Genomic DNA, 21,846 nt, shown 5'->3' on the forward strand with positions numbered 1-21,846 from the left:
CAGGACAGGGATGAGTCAGTAGATGTTTTGGCTCCAGCATCGTCCTGAGGGTCGCAGGAAGCTCCTGGTGTCTCCAGTCCAGACGGACCCGTCACTGCAGCGCTGGGTGAGCTGATAAGTGGCAGCTGCCGGGTTTAGCGGGGCTGAAAGTGAGAGGTGGCTTATAGAGCCCCAGAAACAGGTGGTGGGGGAAGAAAGTGCTGCAGATTGAGTGACCAGATTTCTAAACTCTTCAATCTGAGGCAATCTGTCTGGAGAACGTGTGCATTTTCACTTTCTTTCTCTTAGATTATTTGACCCTGAAAGTTCCTTCTGGGTGTAACTGTTTGTTTTGGACATTAATTATAGGTACCAAACTCTGTTGCTAATTGCTAATGCAGTGTTTTGTCCGTGTTGGCCCAGCCCAAAGATCTACCGGCTGCACCAGTGCTCAGATGTTTGGGTCGCTCGTCTCGTCTCTTCTTTCTCATCTGTCTTCAGAGAGAAAGCAGGAAATGAGAGACTCGTCTCGAGGGATCAAGTCAAATCTCTCTCTCTAATTACTGAACACCATCACCTCTTACACTAACATGAAACTACAGAACTACGCAAGAACCCTGTAGCAATTGCACTTTGGATCTGATGAAATTAAAATTGACCTCTAACTAGGAACTGGAATCTAGCAAGGAACTGATCTTTAGCTAGGAATTGAACTCTACCCAGAACTTAACTCTAATTAGGAATTGATCTCTAGCTAGGAATTAACCTCCAGCAAGGAACCGAACTCTAGAAATGATTTCAACTCTAACAAAGAACTGAACTCTAGCTAAGATTTTATTTCTAGCTAGGAACTGATCTCTAATTAGGAACTGAACTCCAGCTTAGAATTAAAGTCTAGCAAGGAATTGACCTCTAGCTAGGAATTGACCTCTAGCATGGAATTGACCTCTAGCTAGGAATTGAACTCTAACTAGAACTTGAACTCTACAAAGAACTAAACTCTAATTAGGAACTGATTTTTAGCTAGGAAATTGACCTCTAAATAGGAATTGACCACTAGCTAAGAATTGAACTCTACCAAGGAACTGAACTCTAACAAGGAATTGAACTCTAGCTTGGAATTTAATTCTAGCAAGGAGCTGAACTCTAAATAGGAACTGAACCTTAGCAGGAACTGTTCTGTAACTATCTTTCTATTTGCTATCTTTCTTTCTATTTTATTTCCTTTTCATTCATTCTGCCTTTCTTCCTTCCTTATTTACTTTCACTTTTTGTTCTTTCTTTCTTTCTTTCTTTCTTCTCTTTCTTTCTTTCTTTCTTCTTAAAGAGTAAAAATCCTAAGTTGACTTTTACTCAACTTTTACAGAAGTATTTTAAACTCTAGTATATAAACTTCTACCTAAATAGAGAAATGAATGGTGATACTTTTCTCATTTTTGTATTTAAGTGATTTTAGTGTTTAGAACTGGGTTTGGGTTTTTATGGGTTAAATTTTTAGAGTTGTATTTTGGTATTTTGGCTGTTCTACAGTAGTGAACAGTAGTGAACAGTGAGGCGGCACCGGCTTTTAAAGAAGAATAGCTGCTGTAAACTGTGTGAGGAGTGAGAGAGGAGGTGAAGGCCATGTTTGGTGACTGCCTGGAGAATGTCTGTGACACACACACACACACACACACACACAGAAATATATATACACATATACATATATACACAGGGTTCAGGTTACTGCAGAGGCTTTAGCCCGGTCTACAGGAACAGCAGCTGAAGATCTCTTCCACAGAGAGAGTGAGGGATATAAAGAGGTGGTAGAGATGGAGTGATAGTTGGAGAACGATAGATGGAGGAGGGGAAAGAGAGGTTTCCTCCACTCCTTCAGCAGCCTCTCTCCATCCTGCTATCCTGCTATTATTAGCTCCACTTCCTCTGCAGCTCTAAAGGGGCTTCAATCTGCTTTTATACCCCCAAACTCAAACTCAGACCCAACATCCTGTTCCTACAGTTTGAGTGAAAGAACGAGTGAATGAATGAATGAATGAAAGAACGAATGAATGAAGTTAGACTTCTATAGCAACTTTCTAGAAACACAAAGACACTTTACAATTACAATAATTTTAGCACTCAATAACTAATAACACACACCGGTGATGAGAAGCAGCCAATCACACACAGCATACTCTCAACCGGAAACCACCGTCCACCTGGAGAACTGTATCCAGCACAATAACGATGATGTATCACGATACTGTGATTCTGCGATATATCAATATTTTATTCTCTCTTTCTCTCTAACTTCATCCTTCTCCTCTGTATTCTTATCTTTTCATTCTCTCTGTTTTTTCTTTTCTCTCCTGCATTTCTTCATTTGTGTTTTTGTTCTTGTTTCATCATTTTGTCAGAGTTCAAAACTGAGTAAATAAAGTTAAAGTCTTTCTTTACTTTATTCATTCTTGTTCTCCATTCTGTTGTTCCACTTGCTTTCTTATTCGACTTTCATTTCTTAAACTTTTTTCTTATCTTCTCTTTACTTTCTTTCTTTAACTTTTTCTGCTTTTTTCCCTTTGTTCCTACTATCTTTACTTTTTTCCTTTTTTATTTTGTCTTGTATTGTCTTGTATTGCTTCTTTCATCCTTCCCTTTTTTTTTACTTCTTTACTTTTTACTTTTTTCTTTTTTTCATCTTTTTGTCTATCTTCTTGCTTCTTTTTCTTTCTTTCTCTTACTTCTTACTTTCTTTTTCTCCAGTTGTCCTATTTTCACTTACTTTTGTGTTTCGCTACATTGGCTCTCTTTTTTCTTTTGTTTTTTCTTTGATGTTCTATTCTTTATTTCTTCATCTCTCTCAATTTCTTTCTTTCCTGCTCTCTCTCTCTCTCTTTCACTCTAAGCCAAAATCTCCTCCTTCGGTCCAGACTCGTTTATATTCCCGCCATCTCTCTCCGTAATTAGTTTTCCGGACGAAGGAATTCCCTCCCCTCTCTCTCTCTCTCTCTCTCTCTCTCTCTCTCTCTCTCTCTCTCTGTGGAGTGTTGGAGAGTGGAGGAAGAGGAAGGAGGGATCTGGTGGCAGTAGGAAGAGTGATAGAGGGGGTTTGGTGGAGTGAGAGAGGAGTGTTGGACGGGTAGAGCAATGCTGGAGTGTATGCGGATAATAAAGGTGGAACATGTGGTGTTTACAGTGTACATCAGACCGGAGCCAGTCTCTACTGGAGCTGCAGCTGGAGAACTGGTGAGTTAGGAGTGTGTGTGTGTGTGTGTGTGTGTGTGTGTGTGTGTGTGTGTGTGTGTGTGTGTGTGTGTGTGTGTGTGTGTGTGTGTGTGTGTGTGTGTGTGTGTGTGTGAGAGAGAAAGAAAGAGCCTGAAGGAAAGTTGTTTCAGTTTGTAGTTCTATAACTCTGTCAGACTGTAGTTCTGTATTAGCAGTGATTAACATGGTGGTGGTGTATGAGGTGTTAGTGAGTGTTGAGCTGGTGGTACAGTGAGTGGATCAGATACAGCAGTGATTAGCACTGATTAGCATGGTGGTGGTGTATGAGGTGTTAGTGAGTGTTGAGCTGGTACAGTGAGTGGATCAGATACAGCAGTGATTAGCAGTGATTAGCATGGTGGTGGTGTATGAGGTGTTAGTGTGTGTTGAGCTGGTGGTACAGTGAGTGGGTCAGATACAGCAGTGATTAGCATGGTGGTGGTGTATGAGGTGTTAGTGTGTGTTGAGCTGGTGGTACAGTGAGTGGATCAGATACAGCAGTGATTAGCAGTGATTAGCATGGTGGTGGTGTATGAGGTGTTAGTGTGTGTTGAGCTGGTGGTACAGTGAGTGGATCAGATACAGCAGTGATTAGCAGTGATTAGCATGGTGGTGGTGTATGAGGTGTTAGTGAGTGTTGAGCTGGTGGTACAGTGAGTGGATCAGATACAGCAGTGATTAGCATGGTGGTGGTGTATGAGGTGTTAGTGTGTGGTTGAGCTGGTACAGTGAGTGGATCAGATACAGCAGTGATTAGCATGGTGGTGGTGTATGAGGTGTTAGTGAGTGTTGAGCTGGTGGTACAGTGAGTGGATCAGATACAGCAGTGATTAGCAGTGATTAGCATGGTGGTGGTGTATGAGGTGTTAGTGTGTGTTGAGCTGGTGGTACAGTGAGTGGATCAGATACAGCAGTGATTAGCAGTGATTAGCATGGTGGTGGTGTATGAGGTGTTAGTGTGTGTTGAGCTGGTGGTACAGTGAGTGGATCAGATACAGCAGTGATTAGCATGGTGGTGGTGTATAAGGTGTTAGTGAGTGTTGAGCTGGTACAGTGAGTGGATCAGATACAGCAGTGATTAGCAGTGATTAGCATGGTGGTGGTGTATGAGGTGTTAGTGAGTGTTGAGCTGGTACAGTGAGTGGATCAAGTCCCTGATTGGCCTAGACTGAACACATGAACCTGGCAGATGCATTCTGGGAATTGGAGTGCTGAAGCAGAGTTTGCCCATTCTCTATAAGTGTAAAGTGTGCTTATTGGACTACAGAATCTGTATCAGATGTGAAACTCATCTGTGATTGGCCTAGTTCAAACACATGAGCCTGGTAGATGCATTCTGGGAATTGTAGTGCTGAAGAAGAGTTTATCCATATGTAGAGAAACAGATACAGGACTACAGTCTGTAATTATGGTCTGTATTGTGCTGGTAATTATCAGAAAGCTGGGATTTCTCTCTGGAGTTCATTAGGCTCTCTAATATTAAGTGTGTTGAAGTTAATGAATGGTCTTCAGCTCTCTGTGGGAGATGCTCTCTGAATTATCCTTCTGTTTCTGTGATTCCTGCTGGTGAATGTTGCTGGTTTTGGGGCTCGCTGCCAATGTCTCCTCCGAAAGCACTCAGAGTTACGCTGTATTCCTTATGGAGCCATTTCATTTATTGGAGAACCAGCAGAATAGCTGGTCTGAGCTAAATTAAGCTTCCTGAGGTTTCTGTTGGATTAGAATGGCATTATTGGCTGAATACAAATGGTGTTCATATTTTGAAGAAATCTACATTGTTCTTCATTCATCAATATCTTACAATATCTACCAATGATTGTATATAAGCATGGATACAGCCTGTTTAGACTCGGTTCAACAAAAGAACAGAGTCATTGTTTGTTGTTTTAATTCACTCGATTGCTGAAAAGGAGGGGAAACTGACAAATAAGTTGTTTAAAAGTTGTGACACACTTAAAATATTTAAAATCTGCTGATATTCCGTGATCATTATGTGATCTGTGTAGTGTTCAAATGTTTTGAGGAACTTGAGGAAAACAATGGGTTCGAGTAGAGTGTAGAGTCGACTCTTATTGAGTGATTCGGTTCTGGAATAGAGTACATATTGGAATCAATGATTCTAAACATTGTTTAGAAGTCCATGTGTTGATATGAGCCCATGGGGAAACTCAGAGACGACACAGAGCTCTCCTCAGACACTGGATTATACTTCAGGACGCTAGCATTTCTTTCTAGATCTTTTTAGTCATATATACGCTTTATGCTGATATGTTGAGGAATTCTTGAGTTATTAAGCTGAGAAGGTGATTTTTTTTTATAAACCCTTTATAAAGGAGCCTTATTTTAAAGTGGCACCACTATAACATTTTGGGGGTAACCTGCATTGGTTTGACAATTCTCACCCTTTTTATTATTATTATTTTTTTATTATAATAAAACATTTACAGTGTTTTTCCCCCTATAACCCTGTGTATATAGAGTATGTACAGGCGTGCTGGATGACATGGTGTGATGTTTGGGTTTAAAGAGTCTGTATAAAGGCTGAGTAAAGGCGTAATGACAGGTGTTTTTTGAGTCGGGCGGTGATGTGCTGTGATTACAGCTCACAGTAGAGTCCACTCCCAGCTTTCGGCTTCTGCTGGCAGGACCCGAGAACTGTCCCGGCCTGAACCCTGCCTGTAGAAATGTGTCAGAGGACGATGATGATGATGATGATGATGATATAGCTCCATCTCTGTGTGTTTTTCTTAGTTTTTTTTTTTTATTGTCTTTGTGCTGCTACACACTTCTGGTGTGTATCTTATATATATCCTATATATAGCTAAGCTAAAGGCTAAGCTATCCTGAATTTCCCTCTGGGATCAATAAAGTATCTAGCTACCTCTATCTATATTTTCTATCAGCACACTTAAGAATAATTGAATGCATATTGCTTAAAAATACATAGGATTTATATAAATACAGAGAAAATATATAGCTCTGGAAAAAATTAACAGACCACTTCAGTTTCTGAATCAGTTTCTCTGATTTTTTTATTTTATTTATAGGTTTATGTTTGAGTAAAATGAACATTGTTGTTTTATTCTATATTCTATGTTTTCTACAGAAAACATTTCTCCCAAATTACAAATAAAAATATTCTAATTTAGAACATTTATTTACAGAAAATTAGAAATCTTAAATAATGCAAAAAAAACAAGTTCATATTTATAAAGTTTCAGAAAATCAATATTTGGTGGAATAATCCTGGTTGGTTTTTAAACACAGTTTTAATTTCATGCATCTTGGCATCATGTCCTCCTCCACCAGTCTTACACACTGCTTTTGGATAACTTTATGCTGCTTTACTCCTGGTGCAAAAATTCAAGCAGTTCAGTTTGGTGGTTTGATGGTTTGTGATCATCCATCTTCCTCTTGATTATATTCCAGAGGTTTTTAATTTGGTAAAATCAAAAACTGTATATAAAGTGTATTTTCTTTGAGTGTATATAATAGTAAATGTACTTTTAGTATTCTTTCTTTTCACAAGGGAATTTGTTGTACAATAAGGCAATAATGCAGTTATTATCGGGAGAGATCTACCTGTTTGTAAGCTTATTATTTGAGAGATTCAAGAACCCTGACAGTTTCTAAAGCTGATCCAGAGAATCAGAGCTGAATTTTGGACTGGTTCTCCACAGCATTAAAGCTCTGGGAGCTTCAGGAGGACAGGAAGTAAAGTAAGAAACGTTAACGTGATTTTAGGGATTGAAATGCTAATAAGCTCTCATTATTTCACCTCATTAGACTCACCATCTGCACCTCAGCCTGACAGGTAATTATAAGATAAACTCCAGCTTTGCTAATCCTCTTAAACCCGCCCATAAAAACCCAACATAAACCACAACAACTGTATAAACAGCTTACTGTTTAATCAGCGTGCACCACTTCCTTCCTGAGTCAGGGAGCGTTATACAGTCTGTGCTGTACAACCTGATATTCGCTCTGTGTTAAAATTATAGATAAATAGTTAATATTAGTCAGTAAGTACAGTATCAAATAAATGTGCAGTTATTTTTCCTCTACATAGTGAGTATATAAAAATAAAGCAAATATAATAGAAAGCCTCTATTTAGGCAAGTCAGTTCACTCTGTTTAAAATGGAGAGAAACAAAAATACCCAAATTACTCTAAACACAATCGGCTACTTATCATTTGAACAACATATTTTACATCACTGATAAAATCTGAAAAAGATACCATGACAGGGTTCCCGCAGGTCCTTAAAAAAAAGTCTTAAAATGTCTTAAATTAAAATAAGGGCAATTAAGGTCTTAAATTGGCTTAAATTTACTGAAAAGTATTACATTTTCAGATGGTGCAGATGGTTTAATGCGGTGGGAAAACGCAGTCGCCCATTATAAACATCTAAGCTAACTAACATTAGCAGCTAGCTAGCTAACATACTAACTTTAGCTAGCTAAAGCAAGCTAGCTAACATTACCAAGGAAAGAAAAGCTAGCTATCATTAGCAGCGAGTTATCTAACATACTTACATTAGCAGCAAACTAGCTAACATACTAACTTTAGCTAGCTAAAGCAAGCTAGCTAACATTACCAAGGAAAGAAAAGCTAGCTATCATTAGCAGCGAGTTATCTAATATAATAACATTAGCAGCTAGCTAGCTAACATACTAACTTTAGCTAGCTAAAGCAAGCTAGCTAACATTACCAAGGAAAGAAAAGCTAGCTATCATTAGCAGCGACTTAGCTAACATACTAACATTAGCAGCAGCAAGCTAACTAACGTTAGCAGCAAGCTAACTAACATACTAACTTTAGCTAGCTTAAACAAGCTAGCCAAAGTCCCCAGGGATAGAACTAAGGTTATATGAGTACATTTTTGGTCTCAAATCATATTTATTGAGGTGTTAAAAGGTCTCAAAAAGCATTAAATTAGACTTTTAAAATGGTGCGAGAACCCTGCATGAACAAATCGTAATGTTGAGCTCAGAAAAGCACTAAAAACTTGATTTTTCAGCTTGTTTTTGGCTGCTGCTACTGCGCAGATCTCCACAGTGATTGGGGATTCCCCACTCTCCACCACTCTTTCTGTAGAAGCAGCAAGCTGTTGAAGGGCAGGGCTTTAGCATTACAAAAAAAATCCCATTCGTGCATCGTTCAGTAGCCTGCCTCCTCGATAATAAAGTATCTGGATTAACTCAGAGTTTTTACAATGTCATTAAATGCAAACATACATTTACATATATACAGCTCTTTCTTAATTTTAAGAAATAATAATAATGAGCTGCTTCTTGTTGTCAGACATTTTATTTAAGTGATTTCTAAGATTTTTTTTCTCTTAATAAATTAAATTATAATTTAAAAGCTGTTTTTTTCCTGTATTTACTCAGGTTATCGTTGTCTGATAATTACTTTAAATTTCAGCATACGTTTGTTTTCATCTGCAGTAAATACAGCAGGTTTAAGCTCTACATCTACATCTGCCCTTCTCCCCAGCAGCTCTCTCAGCAGGACGCACAGCGCGGTAATTTTTGAGACGTTTTCAGACAGCGTCATTCATCATGGTTTAGAGGCCAGACTCCCAACATCGTGTTCGTCTCGCTCGAGATAAAGAGCCGTCCTGAGAGACGAGAAATCTGAGAAACTAAATGAAAATCTCATTTCACTGCCGGCGTGAAGACATCAAACATCTGTCTACCAAACGCTGAGTCATTCTGACCCAAGAGCCGTGTGTGTGTGTGTGTGTGTGTGTGGTGTCATAAAATAAATATAAAATAAGGTCAGTATTAAGATATTGCTGGCTGTTTATTAATCAGCATTCATCTTGTAGTCCTTCTGGGATCTAAGCTGCCTTTGTTACCACGAAGATCTGGGGATCACTGGTTTCAATACCATTCTGATGCTTCACCATCAGCAGCCGGAGTCTGAGAGAGAGAGAGAGAGAGAGAGAGAGAGAGAGAGAAAGAGACAGAGAGAGAGAGACAGAGAGAGAGAGAGGATCAGATCATACTGCTTTTTCTACTTCAGCAGCCAGAGTCTGAGAGTGAGAGAGAGAGAGAGAGAGAGAGAGAGAAAGAGATTGAGATTTAACATGATCTTTATTTAACATTATTCTAAACACATGGGAAAACTGTAAAAAACAGAAAACTTCATGTATCAGACACACTCATCTATATAAACTCATCAGACAATCAGATAGACAACCAAATACTCCTATCCAATCATCCTAATATACCTCTTTTTTGAAACACATTTAAAACCTACCAAACATCAAACTGCAATACATCAAATGTGTACAATTAATTCATCATCATCATCATCATCAACAGAACATAAAACTTGATTCTGAGCCCACATTAAGCAAAACTCCTGTAAACGATGAGTCAGTTTAAAATAAGCAAATTCAAGTCTTAATCTGGATTTAACCAAGTTCCTCAGCATCACCTCAGGATTCACTGTCCCAGTCCCTCTCAACACATTCCTCCGTGTTAACCAGATTGAGAGCTTTGCAGTCCCCAATAAAAAGTTCATCAAACAGATTTTATCTTTTTTTGTTTTACAGTAAGTCACACCATAAATAAAAAGACCATCAGTAAACAGTACACCAAAATCAGACATCCAAGACTTGAGACATTGAAACATGTTCCGGAGTCTCTCACACTTCAGAAACAAATGTTCTACATTCTCCTCCTCGCCACAGGAGGGACAAGAAGCCGTCACAGTGGGGTCAATGTGGGCGACATGTTTATTCGTAGCTATAGCCCTGTGTATGATCCTCCACTGTAAATCACCACAACGTTTCTCAATTGGGGGTTTATATAAGGTCCTCCAGCATGTTTTAGGAGACAATCCCGGAGGTAACGAGTCTCGCCACCCAGATTCACTGATCTGACTCAGCATGTTCTGATGCAGGACCTTAACACACACTATGTAGAGGTCCTTTTTGGAAGCACCGGGAAAATTGGTAAGCTGTGGAAATCTAAAAGATAATAAAAGACCTTCATCCTCAGAGAGCTCATGTTTTGCTGAGATGGATAGGGAAGGAAAAAAGTTATTATGAATATCTGTGCCATCCTCCAGAGCTTGTTTATAAGCCTGTGGTAGTACAGAAACCAACTCTCCCATCATCCGCTGCAGTAAACGAGTAGACTTGATGCCTGTTTGTAAACTGAGAGTCTCAAGGGTTTTCCAAGACCCTTCAGTTCGCAGACTGCCAATCTTGGTTATTCCAGCCTTAAGGAAGCTTCGACGTATGCTGCAGGACCTCAGAATTCCCACCTGTATAAAAGGGTTGAAGAACAGAGGCTCCTCATTGACCATAAACACTGGGTCTACTTCCGGTCTGCTGCTCTTCAGCATTGAGCACCAAGCCCTCAAAACAGACTGGTAAAAAACTGAGGTTCCTTCTAGGTTCATATCCTCCAGACTTAAAATAAACAGATGTTTATCATACCCAGCGTTCTCCACCCGCTGTAGTAGCTGACAGGCAGTGGTATTCCACAGCAGTCCCTCAGTGTAAAGTAATCTCTGTGCAGATTGTAAACGAAAAGCTTTTATACGACTGGGGAGATCGACAAGGCCTTGACCTCCTTCCTGTCGGGGCAAATAAAGAACGGAGGCCCGGGTCCAATGCTGCCCTCTCCAAAAGAAATATAACATTTTCCTCTGAATGCCCTGAATTAATGTGTCAGGAGGTTCCAGTGGGATGAGCTTGTGCCACAGCATAGAAGCAATCAGATTATTAATGATGAGAACTCTTCCTCTGTAGGATAGACGTGGAAGGATCCAGGTCCAGCGAAGTAGACGACCCTCCACCTTCTCCATTAATCCTTCCCAGTTTTTCTCTTGGTAGGTTTCCGTCCCAAGGAATACTCCAAGATATTTTATCCCATGTTTTCCCCACTGTAAGTTCTCAGGTAAAACCGGAGGCCCTTCTTCTCGCCATTCACCAACGAGCACAGACTCAGTCTTACTCCAGTTTACCTTTGATGAGGTAGCTGCAGTATATTTTGCCAGGGTTTCCATGAGGATGTGGACATCATCTTGTTTGGTGATGAAGATCAGAACATCATCCGCATATGCAGACAAGATTAGCTTTCCCGGAGAACTCCCTACAGTGAGACCCTGCATTTCTCTTCGCAGCCGATTTAGTAGAGGCTCAATAGCGAGGCTGTAAAGTTGACCTGATAGTGGACAGCCTTGTCTAATTCCTCGCTTCAGTTCTACTGGAAGACTGAGACCTCCTCCCACTTTTAGTAAAGCTGTAGCATGCACATAAAGAAGTTTGACCCAAGCTATAAAATCTTCATTAAAACCTAAAGCCGCCATTGTTTTAAAAAGATAGGTGTGATCCACTCTATCGAAGGCTTTCTCTTGATCCAGAGATAAAAAGCCCAAATTACATGACTCTGTCTTACTTAATTCAAACAGGTCTCGAACTAGAAAAATATTGTCCATTATACATCTTCCAGGTACACAGTATGTTTGGTCTGGGTGTATTAAAAACTCCATGACCCTTTTCAACCTGTTAGCTAAGACCTTGGACATAATTTTATAGTCTGTACATAACAAAGCCACTGGTCTCCAGTTTTTTAAAAGACTCAAATCTCCTTTTTTTGGCAGAAGAGATAAAACAGCCCTCGTACAACTCACTGGCAGTTTTCCGTTTTGGTACGACCAGTTAAAAACATCAAACAAATCTGTACCAATCACTCCCCAAAAAGTTTTATAGAATTCTGCATTGAGTCCATCAAGTCCCGCTGCTCGGCCTGTAGACAACTGTCCTACTGCCTCAGTGAACTCCTGAAACTCAATGACTTTTCCTAAATTCTCAGCTTGTGTTTGGCTCAACGTTGGTAAATCTGTTAAAAGATCATCTATACAATCATGATCTATATTTTCTGCAGAGTAAAGTTCAGAATAAAATTTTAAAGCAATGCTCCTCATTTCTGTAACATCTGTGGTCATGATTCCATCAGGACGTTTTAATTGCATCATCTGATTTTGAGTCTTCCCTTTTCTTTCCAAGTTAAAAAAATAAGATGTTGGAGCATCCATATCATTAATGCTACAAAAGTTTGCTTGAATAAGTGTCTGTTTAGCTTGTTCATTTAAATAACAACCCAGTGACCTCCTCTTTTCTTCTAAACTCTTACTTTTACCTGCATCTTTTTTTAAAATCATTTCCGTTTCCAGTGCGTTTATTTTTTGTTCTAGCTCATCCAATGTAATTTTTTCTACAGCTTTTTTTTGCTCTACATATTGCTGACAAAATATCCTGATATGACTTTTACCTAAATCCCACCAAGTGGCCAAACTCTCATATATAGTTTTCTTTGTTTGCCATTTTTCCCAAAAGAATTTAAAATGACGACAGAAGAGTTCATCTTGTAAAAGCCTTTTGTCAAAACGCCATAAAGGTGTAGATTTAAAATTATTTGACAAAACAAGTTCTAATATCACCAGGTGGTGATCTGAAAGACCACTTGGCTGTATACAAACATTTAAGACTTTATTCCTATCCCTGTCACTAAGATAAAAACGGTCCAATCTAGCAGCACTGAGTCTTGTCCCTGTTGATTTAATCCATGTATACTGTTTTACTCCCGGATTTCTCTCTCTCCAAGGGTCAATAAGATTCTTAGCTTTTAGTAAATTATTCAAAACCTGACCTGAAAGGAAGTGAGGCTCCTCCCCAATCCGGTCTACAGTAAAATCAGTAGTACAGTTCCAGTCTCCTCCCATCAACACTACAATATTAGAAAGATTATTCTCTTCTTCCAGCTTACTTCTTAATTTATTTATACTTTTAATTCTGTCCTTTGCTACATTAGGTGCATATATGTTAATCAGGAGAAAATCTGTATTTCTAATTTGTGTTTTAATTAGTAAAATCCGACCTTGTTCTACATCTAAAACCTGAGTATTAGTCAGAATTAATTTTTTAGAAATTAAAATAGCAACTCCCGCGGACAAATTTGACCCATGACTAAAAAAGGAAATATTATCCTGCCAAAAGAGTTTCCACTCTAATGCATTTTCCTCATTACTATGAGTCTCTTGTAGAAAAACAATATCTAAGTTTTTTTGTTTAACATGTTCCGCTATTATAGCCCATTTATTCTTATCTCTACCTCCGTTCATATTTAATGTTCCTACTTTCAACTTCTCCATAAAGAAGAGAGGAAAAAGGAAACAAACAAGAAGAAGGAGACCGTTAAAAGACAGAGACAGACCCATTGTTGTGATTAGAAACAATTATTCTCTATTAGGATTCCTTTGTCATTTGCTTTCTTACCTTCATCAATTTTCTCAGGTCTGTTACGTGTTTTTTCAACCGGTATCTTTTTTTCTGACTCAGTTCTATCATGCTTGCCGTCTGACCGGCTTTTTCAACAGAATTAATAAATTTTACTGGATCTGGAAAAAAGTCCAAAATGTTTACTTTTTTACCGTAGGTCTCATCTAGGACATCATTTAATTCTGACACTGAATACAACTTCTGATCTGGTCCAGGCAGAGAGACAGCCCCAGAAATATCTGAAGCACAGTCATCCTCCACCCCAGAAAGAGCTTCTTCCTGAGATAGAGTGAGACCCATGACAGACTGACCAGCACCAGTTTGACTATCAGTACAGTCATTGGATTCATCATTATCCACATCACCCTCATCATCAGTTGCCATACCCATGTCTTCATCATTTTCCCTGGTCTGAGCACTCTCAAGTTCACAGTGCTCCAATATCTCTGCTGAGGGAACCCGAGTTTCCCTAACCTCGTTCCCTGACCCAGAACCAGCAGAAACCACCACATGCTCATCCTGAGCCAACGCCATGGATACAGGTATAGGAGGAGTGGCCTCAGCCACACTCTCCTCACCCGGACCAGTGCTCCGTTTAGCAACACTACCTGCGCCCTGCCAGGCACGCCTCTTACTCGGTTTGGGACTAGAGCTGGGCCCAGCTACTGCTTCAGCAACAGCAGCAGCAGCAGCAGCACTGGACCCTGCCTCACCCTGCAGAGAACCAGCCACCACCCCAGCAGCACTGGACCCTGCCACCTCATCTCTTACACCACCTGCATGTGGGCATGCTGATCTTACATGCCCCAGATCACCACACTCAAAACATTTCATCACCCCAGCACTGGCATACAACATAAAAGATCTGCCCTCATGTTTAACCCGAAAAGAGATGTCTAGAGTTGGACCATTCTCTAGAATCATCAGCACACTTCTCCTAAAAGAGACCATCTGCTGAAGATCTGGTTCCTCATAATTTAAACGCACTTTCCTGATTTCACTGACAATTTTCCCAAAGCGTGACAACTCGCGCTGGATCATGTCGTTATCCAGGAAAGGCGGCACGTTTGACACAATGACGCGACTGGTCACAGAAACCAGCGGAGAAACTTGAATAAATTCATCGCTTACCGTAATGCCTTCTTCCACTAGTTTATCCACAAACTGTCGCTCGCTGACAAATACCACCACTGCTTTGTTCATGCGGGACGCGGCCGTCATGTTTATATTCCCGATCACCGCTCCCATCGCGAGCACCACCTGCTTCACCGTGACCTCCGGCCTCGGGACGCAGCGCACACCGTGGCGGAGCGAGGGCGGCTCGGCCGCGCCTCCAGGGCGCTCCGCCATGCCGCCCTGATCCGGGGCGGGCCTGCCCGCACTCAACTCAGGAGAAAAGTTCAATCCGTTCTTAAAAAATACTAATTCCAGTTCAGTTCACTTTCTAACCACGCAGTGATGCACCGAAAACGTGTAAAGTAGAGCAAACAGGTGAACATAAACAAAAACACTGAAAAAACACATACGCTCTCACACACACACTCTATCCGCACGCTCTCCACACACACCTCCCAGCATGCACGAGAGAGAGAGAGAGAGAGAGAGAGAGAAAGAGACAGAGAGAGAGAGAGGATCAGATCATACTGCTTTTTCTCCATCAGCAGCCAGAGTCTGAGAGAGAGATAGAGAGAGAGAGAGTACAGTAGACCATTTTGTGAAAAGTGATGCTACAGTGATTGGTTCTGTAAGTTCATCAACATCCGTCTTGTAGTCCTTTTGGTATCCTGGTATCTAAGCCGCTTATCAAACGCTTTGTTAATATTTGCTGACGTCACACTTTGTCTGTGCTCATAGAGTTTTTTTTTTTTTTTTTTTTTAGAAAGATGCTGAGGCTTTTTGTGTTACATATCTGGCAACCTGTACTGTGGAAATGGGAGTGTGGAAATAGGACAGGGAAATGGGCGGGAAAGTGGTGTAACAAGCTATTAAAAGAATAAAATACTTACAGAAGATCTTCTGCACTAGAATAAGCTACTGCCACTAAAAAAATCTGAGGTTTGGGTCACAGGTTTTGCTGTTTCTCCATCAGCTGCTGGAGTCTGAGAGTGAGTGCAGTAGACCACTCTGATACTGCCTAGTGATGCTACAGTTATTGGTGGCTGTAAGTTCATTAGCGTCCATCTTGTAGTCCTTCTGGGATCTATGCTTTCTCCACTTAAAACACGCATTGTTACTTTTTGTTTGCTGACTTTACACTTTGTCTCTGCACATGGAGCTTTTTAGAAAGATGCTGACTGTGGAATGGGCGGGGCAGTAAACGTGATAAAAGACTAAAGCAAACTGATTTCTTGCTGTAGATCTTCTGCATTGGAATGCAGCTGTCACTCTTTTTAGGGTTTGAATCCTAGCTTATGCTGAGCCTCCATCAGCAGCTGGAGTCTGAGAGAATACAGTAGACCATTCAGTGCCTGTCTTGTAGTCCTTCTGGGATCTAAGCTGTCTCCGCTTAACAAACACATTGTTGATATTTGCTACCTTTTTACTTCATTTCTGCTCATGGAGCTTTTTAGAAAGATCCTGAGCCTTCAAAGAACCTTCTAAGCCTTCTTGTGTTCAATACCTGGCAACCTGGAGTGTGGAAATAGGATTGGCTAATTGCCAGCCTATGAGAAAAGACAGGGTATAGAAGGAAAACACAATTTCTAAAGTTGTTTATCTGATTTTGCTATTTATATGTTTGTTTGAGTAAAATGAACATTGTTGTTTTATTCTATAAACTACAGACAACATTTCTCCCAAATTACAAATAAAAATATTCTCATTTAGAGCATTTATTTACAGAAAATGAGAAATGGCTGAAATAACAAAAAAAGATGCAGAGCTTTCAGACCTCAAATAATGCAAAGAAAACAAGTTCATATTCATAAAGTTCATCATTAAAAATCATCAATTTTAAGTGGTATTTTATTTATTATTTTTTTGTCCAGAGCTGTATGTATATATAGTTAAGCATCACAACAATCGTGCTCAGTGCTCTAAAGGCATCTCCACCCTCTTCTACTCCTCCTTTCTCTGCCCAGTAAATTCGATCAGTCCATGTTCATGTTCTGATCTGGATAAAGCAGCTCATGCCGCTGCGCTAATGCACTTCATTAAAAGCAGCTCCTTTAAACTCAGCCTCATCTACTGCTGTGGAGGAACAGAGAGCATGAGTGTGCTTTTCTGTGAGAGTAGTGTTTTAGATTTATTCGGAATTTCTAAACATATAAAACTAATCGATGATGCCTCTGAGGAAATATTAAATGTTAAAAGATGCTTAAATGTTATTTATCAGTCTCAATCAATTAATCAATTAACCTTTATTTTAACTCTGATTACATTGTGGGTGGCCCTCATTTACAATGTAGCCGAGCAATTAATAAATATATATATATATATATATATATATATATATATATAAAATTAAGATATAAAACAAATAAGGTAAAAATAATAATTTAAGAGTAGGAATCATAAAATCATAGGTAATAAAATCAAAGGTAATAGAAGCAATAAAAAATCAACTACAGATGAATAAATAAAAACTAAACACAAAAGAGTAAAATATAAATAAGCAATAGCTAAAAACAATGAAAGTAAAGAAATAAACAAAAAAAATGTGGAAATGTGGAAAAAAACAGCTAAAAACAAACCAAGATTAAAAACTAAAACTAAAAACATACCAAAGATCATAAAAAAAAACTAAAATCAGCTCAAATAGTGGCAGGCTGTCTAAAGGTGGTTACAGACTTGGAGTTTAAAATACAGGTTACAGGTGTAGGTGATACAAAACCCTCTTTTTGCAGTAAAATAATTCATTTACATTCTGAAAATGTACTATTCTATTTTTTCTATTACAATTACATTTGTAGGTATTTGTAGGAACATTTATTATCAAACATGAAACCTTTTTAAATGAAATGCTTGAATATAAATCTTCGAGATTTAGATGTGTAATATCAGGCAGACAATGAACAAAAATGCTGGCCTGTTAAGGAGTTAAAAGATGTAATGCAACCAATTTGTTTTTTTTTTTTATTTGACTTCTTCTGAGGGAAGGATCTATACCTACTGTCTGTGATAAGTCTGCAGATGAGGGAAAGAACTTTCAAATAATTGAATTATTTAGGCGTGAACTAGCTTGTTTGTGTGGTGGTATGCAGCTTATTTGCATAAAAGTGACAGAGCCCTTAAATGGCTCATTCTGAAAGGGATTGAAGATTGATTAGTAAGAATAGAGCTGGTGAGATCCTTATCTTTATTTTTATGCGAGAGTGATATAGTGTAAAGAACTACATGAACATGTTTTTTTTTGTAGCTCATAGACCTGCAGTATTCTAACTTCTGTGTAAAAAATAAATGAAATTGATAATATTGTTTAGCACACTTCTCTCTAGGACAATATGTCATGCAAAAAAAATTGTTTATCATGAACGGCCTACTTTTTTTTCCGCAGTAGTGTACTTTGACCCTGTTGATCTGTCCAATCACAGGTGTGTAAAAGGTGTGGAGGAAGTGTGTGTGTAGGTGGGTGTGTGTGTGTTGGTGTGTTTACATGAGACGGACGTGGGTTTAGGTAGCAGGAGTGTGTTCAGGGCTGCAGTGTTTCTGAGACGGTAGGAGCTGGATGTTGAGCGTATATATGGTGTGTATATAGTGAAATAATGGTGATTTGTTGTTGTGTTGTTGCCGTGTGAGCAGTATAGAAGCTGAATCACTGCTGTGTGTGTGTGTGTGTGTGTGTTAAACAGTGTGTTTGTGAGAACAGAAGCTAATCAATGTCCAATTTTCCACGTGTGTCTGCTTGCGTGAGTAATGTGAGACAAACTGTGATTTCAGCAGCTTTTTTTTGGTCGCGCTCTCGAAGCGTAAATGAGGTTTTAATCAAATGCAGAAAATCCACCAGGAACTTTCACATTCACTCAAGTTCTGCTCTGAGGCAAAATCAGGTTTATTCTCAATATTAACCTGCTAAGTATCTGTTAATAAAGCTAGTTTTTGAGTTAACCAGCTTGCTAACTCAAAAATAGTGTCTCTTACTCATAATTACACTTATATAGTGCCTTTATATAGCGACAGTCAATCCTGCACTGCCTAGTAATGCTACAGTAATTGGTGGCTCATCACTTAAGTTCATCAGGGTCCGTCTTGTAGTCCTTCTGGGATCTAAGCTGTCTCCGCCTATTAAACACATTGTTGTTATTTGCTGTCGTTTTACTTCGTTTCTGCTCATGTAACTTTTTAGAAAGATGCTGAGCCTTCTTGTGTTCTATACCTGACAACCTGGAGTGTGGAAATAGGACTGGATAATTGCTACAGTGATTGGTGGTTGTAAGTTCATCTGTGTCCGTCTTGTAGTCCTTCTGGGATCCAAGCTGTCCCTGCCCATACTACAGTGATTGATATGCTGAGACAGGTTAGATCCCAGAAGGACTACAAGATGGACGCTGATGAACTTACAGCCACCAAAGACATTGTTGACAAAGTTATATATATATATATATATATATATATATATATATATATATATATATATACACACACACACACACGTAGATGTTAATTGAGGTAGTTTTTGAGTTATCCAGCTTATTAACTCAAAAATAGTCTTTCTTACTTTTGATTACACGTATATAATGCCACTCATGCACTGCCTAGTGATGCTACAGTGATTGGTGGCTTCAAGTTATCAGTGTGCGTCTTGTAGTCCTTCTGGGATTTAAGCTGTCTCCGCCTATCAAACACATTGTTGATATCTGCTGCTGTTTTACTTCGTCTCTCTGCTCTTGGAGCTTTTTAGAAAGATGCCGAACCTTCTTGTGTTCTATACCTGACAACCTGCAGTATGGAAATATGACAGGCTAATTGCCAGCCTATAAGAAAACGTCAGGGTATAGAATGGAAAAAGTTGTTTAGAACCAGCTTGTTAACTCTAAAATAATCTTACTTACTTACAATTACACTTATATAGGGTCTTTTTGCCACTCAAGGAAGCTAACAATTACATTCTACACTTGTCAACACACTGGTGAGAAGTGAGAGCCAATCACACACTGCCTAGTGATGCTACAGTGATCGTCTTGTAGTCCTTCTGGGTTCTAAGCTGTCTCTGCCAATCAAAGATATTGTGGATATTTGCTGCTGTTTTACTTTGTCTCTGCTCTTGGAGATTTTTAGAAAGATGCCGAGCCTTCTTGTGTTCTATACCTGACATCCTGGAGTGTGGAAATAGGACAGGCTACCTGCCAGCCTATAAGAAAAAGACAGGATATAGAAGCAAAAATCTGGGCAATTTAGATGTTTTTGGGGAGAGAACATGGAAACTTCACCCAGATAAAGACTTGAACCCAAGACCCCAGCGCTGTAGGCTAATGTGCTAATCACTAACCATGTTTTCAGAACATTCCTGGAACATTATTTCTGTAATGTTAAAGGATAACCTTCCTGAAACCTTTTTAAAACATTGGTAAATGTTTTATAACATTCTCCATAAGCTGGGAAGGCAGTAAATTAATAATTAAAAAAAAGAGAACTTATAAAATATACTGTACCATTGACACACTAGTACACGTCACTGGTGCAGTGTAAGCATGTTTTGAAATAAATCTGAGTGGCTCTTTATGTTTACATACTCAGTAAAGTACTTCCTTTTCCTCCAGTTCCGTCAGAGAGTTCCTGTAAACGCTGCTGTAGCTTTACTTCCTCTACACCTGGGTCCAAGGTCTGCTTTAATAACCCAGATATGAACTAAAATTCAGATGGTTGGAGTTTTTGAAGTGTAGATAAATGTATAAACCTTAAATTCAATAAACAAGAATATGTTTTATATCTCTTGTTTAGATGATCAGTTTTGAACATCTCTGCTGGATTTTCTCAGTCAGTTTTATGAGGTAGAGTCTCCTGGAATTCAGGCTTTCAGTTAACAGCTGTGCTGAACTCATCAAGAGTTAATTACTTGAAGTTCTTGTCTCTTAATGTAAAGTTTGAGAGCATCAGTTAAAGTAAAGTAGTGAAGAGGTAGAGTTACAGGTATACAGTGAATAGTGAATATTTGAGTAATGTTCTATAATAATCCAGATTATAAGAAGCAACAACTACTTAACTTTGAAAGTTTCCTCAATGCAGTCGCAAAAACGACCGTCAACAATGTTATGATGATGAAACTGGCACTCATCAGAATGTAGAATACTGGCTCTTTAAATTCTTAATATCTCTCTCTCTGTATCTCTGCAGTGTGGAGGGTGATGGTGCTGAAGCTGTGGTATCTCTGGACGGTGGTGTAGGTGGTGTAGGTGGTGTTGGTGGTGTTGGTGAGTACGGGCGGGTGCCGGTGACGCGGTTCGAGCAGCTCTACAGCCCGGAGGTCCGGCCCCGCCCCCGCCGACCCAAACTCCAGCACTCCCAGTCCATCCTGCGCAAACAGGCTGAGGAGGAGGCAATCAAACGCTCACGATCCCTGTCTGAGAGCTATGAGCTCTCCACCGACCTGCAGGACAAACAGGTCACTAACAACAACACACTATACTTTTAACATATATATATATATATTACACTCTGTTATACTGTTATAGCTGATGCTGTTATAGCTATAGATGATTTTATGGTTAGATAATGCTGTTAAAGTGGATGTTAGTTGATGCTGTTTTTTAGTTGATGGTATAGTAGTTGATGTTACAGTTTATGCTTTTATAGTTGATGTTATAGCTGATGTAATAGTTGATATAGTTGATGATCTTATAATGTATATAGTTGTTGCTGTTTTAGTTATAGTTGATTTAGTTTATATTATAGTTAATATAGTTGATGTTATAGTTGATATAGTTGATGTTAGATCTATTTGATGTTATAGTTGATGTTATAGTTAATTTTATAGTTGATGATTTTATAGTTCATGTTAGATCTATTTGATGTTATAGTTGATGTTAAAGTTGATGCTTTTATAGTTTGTTATAGTTGATATAGTTGATGTTAGATATATTTGATGTTATAGCTGATGTTATAGCTGATGTTATAGCTGATGTTATAGCTGATGTTATAGCTGATGTTATAGTTGATGTTATAGTTGATGTTATAGTTAATTTTATAGTTGATGCTTTTATAGTTCATGTTAGATCTATTTGATGTTATAGCTGATGTTATAGCTGATGTTATAGCTGATGTTATAGTTGATGTTATAGTTGATGTTATAGTTGATGTTATAGTTGATGTTATAGCTGATGTTATAGCTGATGTTATAGCTGATGTTATAGTTGATGTTATAGCTGATGTTATAGCTGATGTTA

General features: G+C 39.0%; 1 protein-coding gene across 7 annotated transcripts in view; it reads left to right on the plus strand.

The window, feature by feature from the left end:
* iqsec1b (IQ motif and Sec7 domain ArfGEF 1b) overlaps positions 1 to 21,846 on the plus strand; it is a 333,817-nt gene that overhangs the window by 217,886 nt on the left and 94,085 nt on the right. For 6 of the 7 annotated variants that reach the window (XM_022682469.2, XM_049471800.1, XM_049471805.1 and 3 more), the window contains one exon: positions 20,798 to 21,065. In XM_022682469.2, the coding sequence (XP_022538190.2) occupies positions 20,798 to 21,065 (268 nt within the window). Of the gene's footprint in view, positions 1 to 3,060; positions 3,205 to 20,797; positions 21,066 to 21,846 lie in introns of those variants that run through there. The other variant, XM_049471802.1, reaches the window with a different exon arrangement.

Source organism: Astyanax mexicanus, chromosome 24 (genome assembly GCF_023375975.1).
Source record: "Astyanax mexicanus isolate ESR-SI-001 chromosome 24, AstMex3_surface, whole genome shotgun sequence".
Taxonomy (NCBI): Eukaryota; Metazoa; Chordata; class Actinopteri; order Characiformes; family Acestrorhamphidae; genus Astyanax; species Astyanax mexicanus.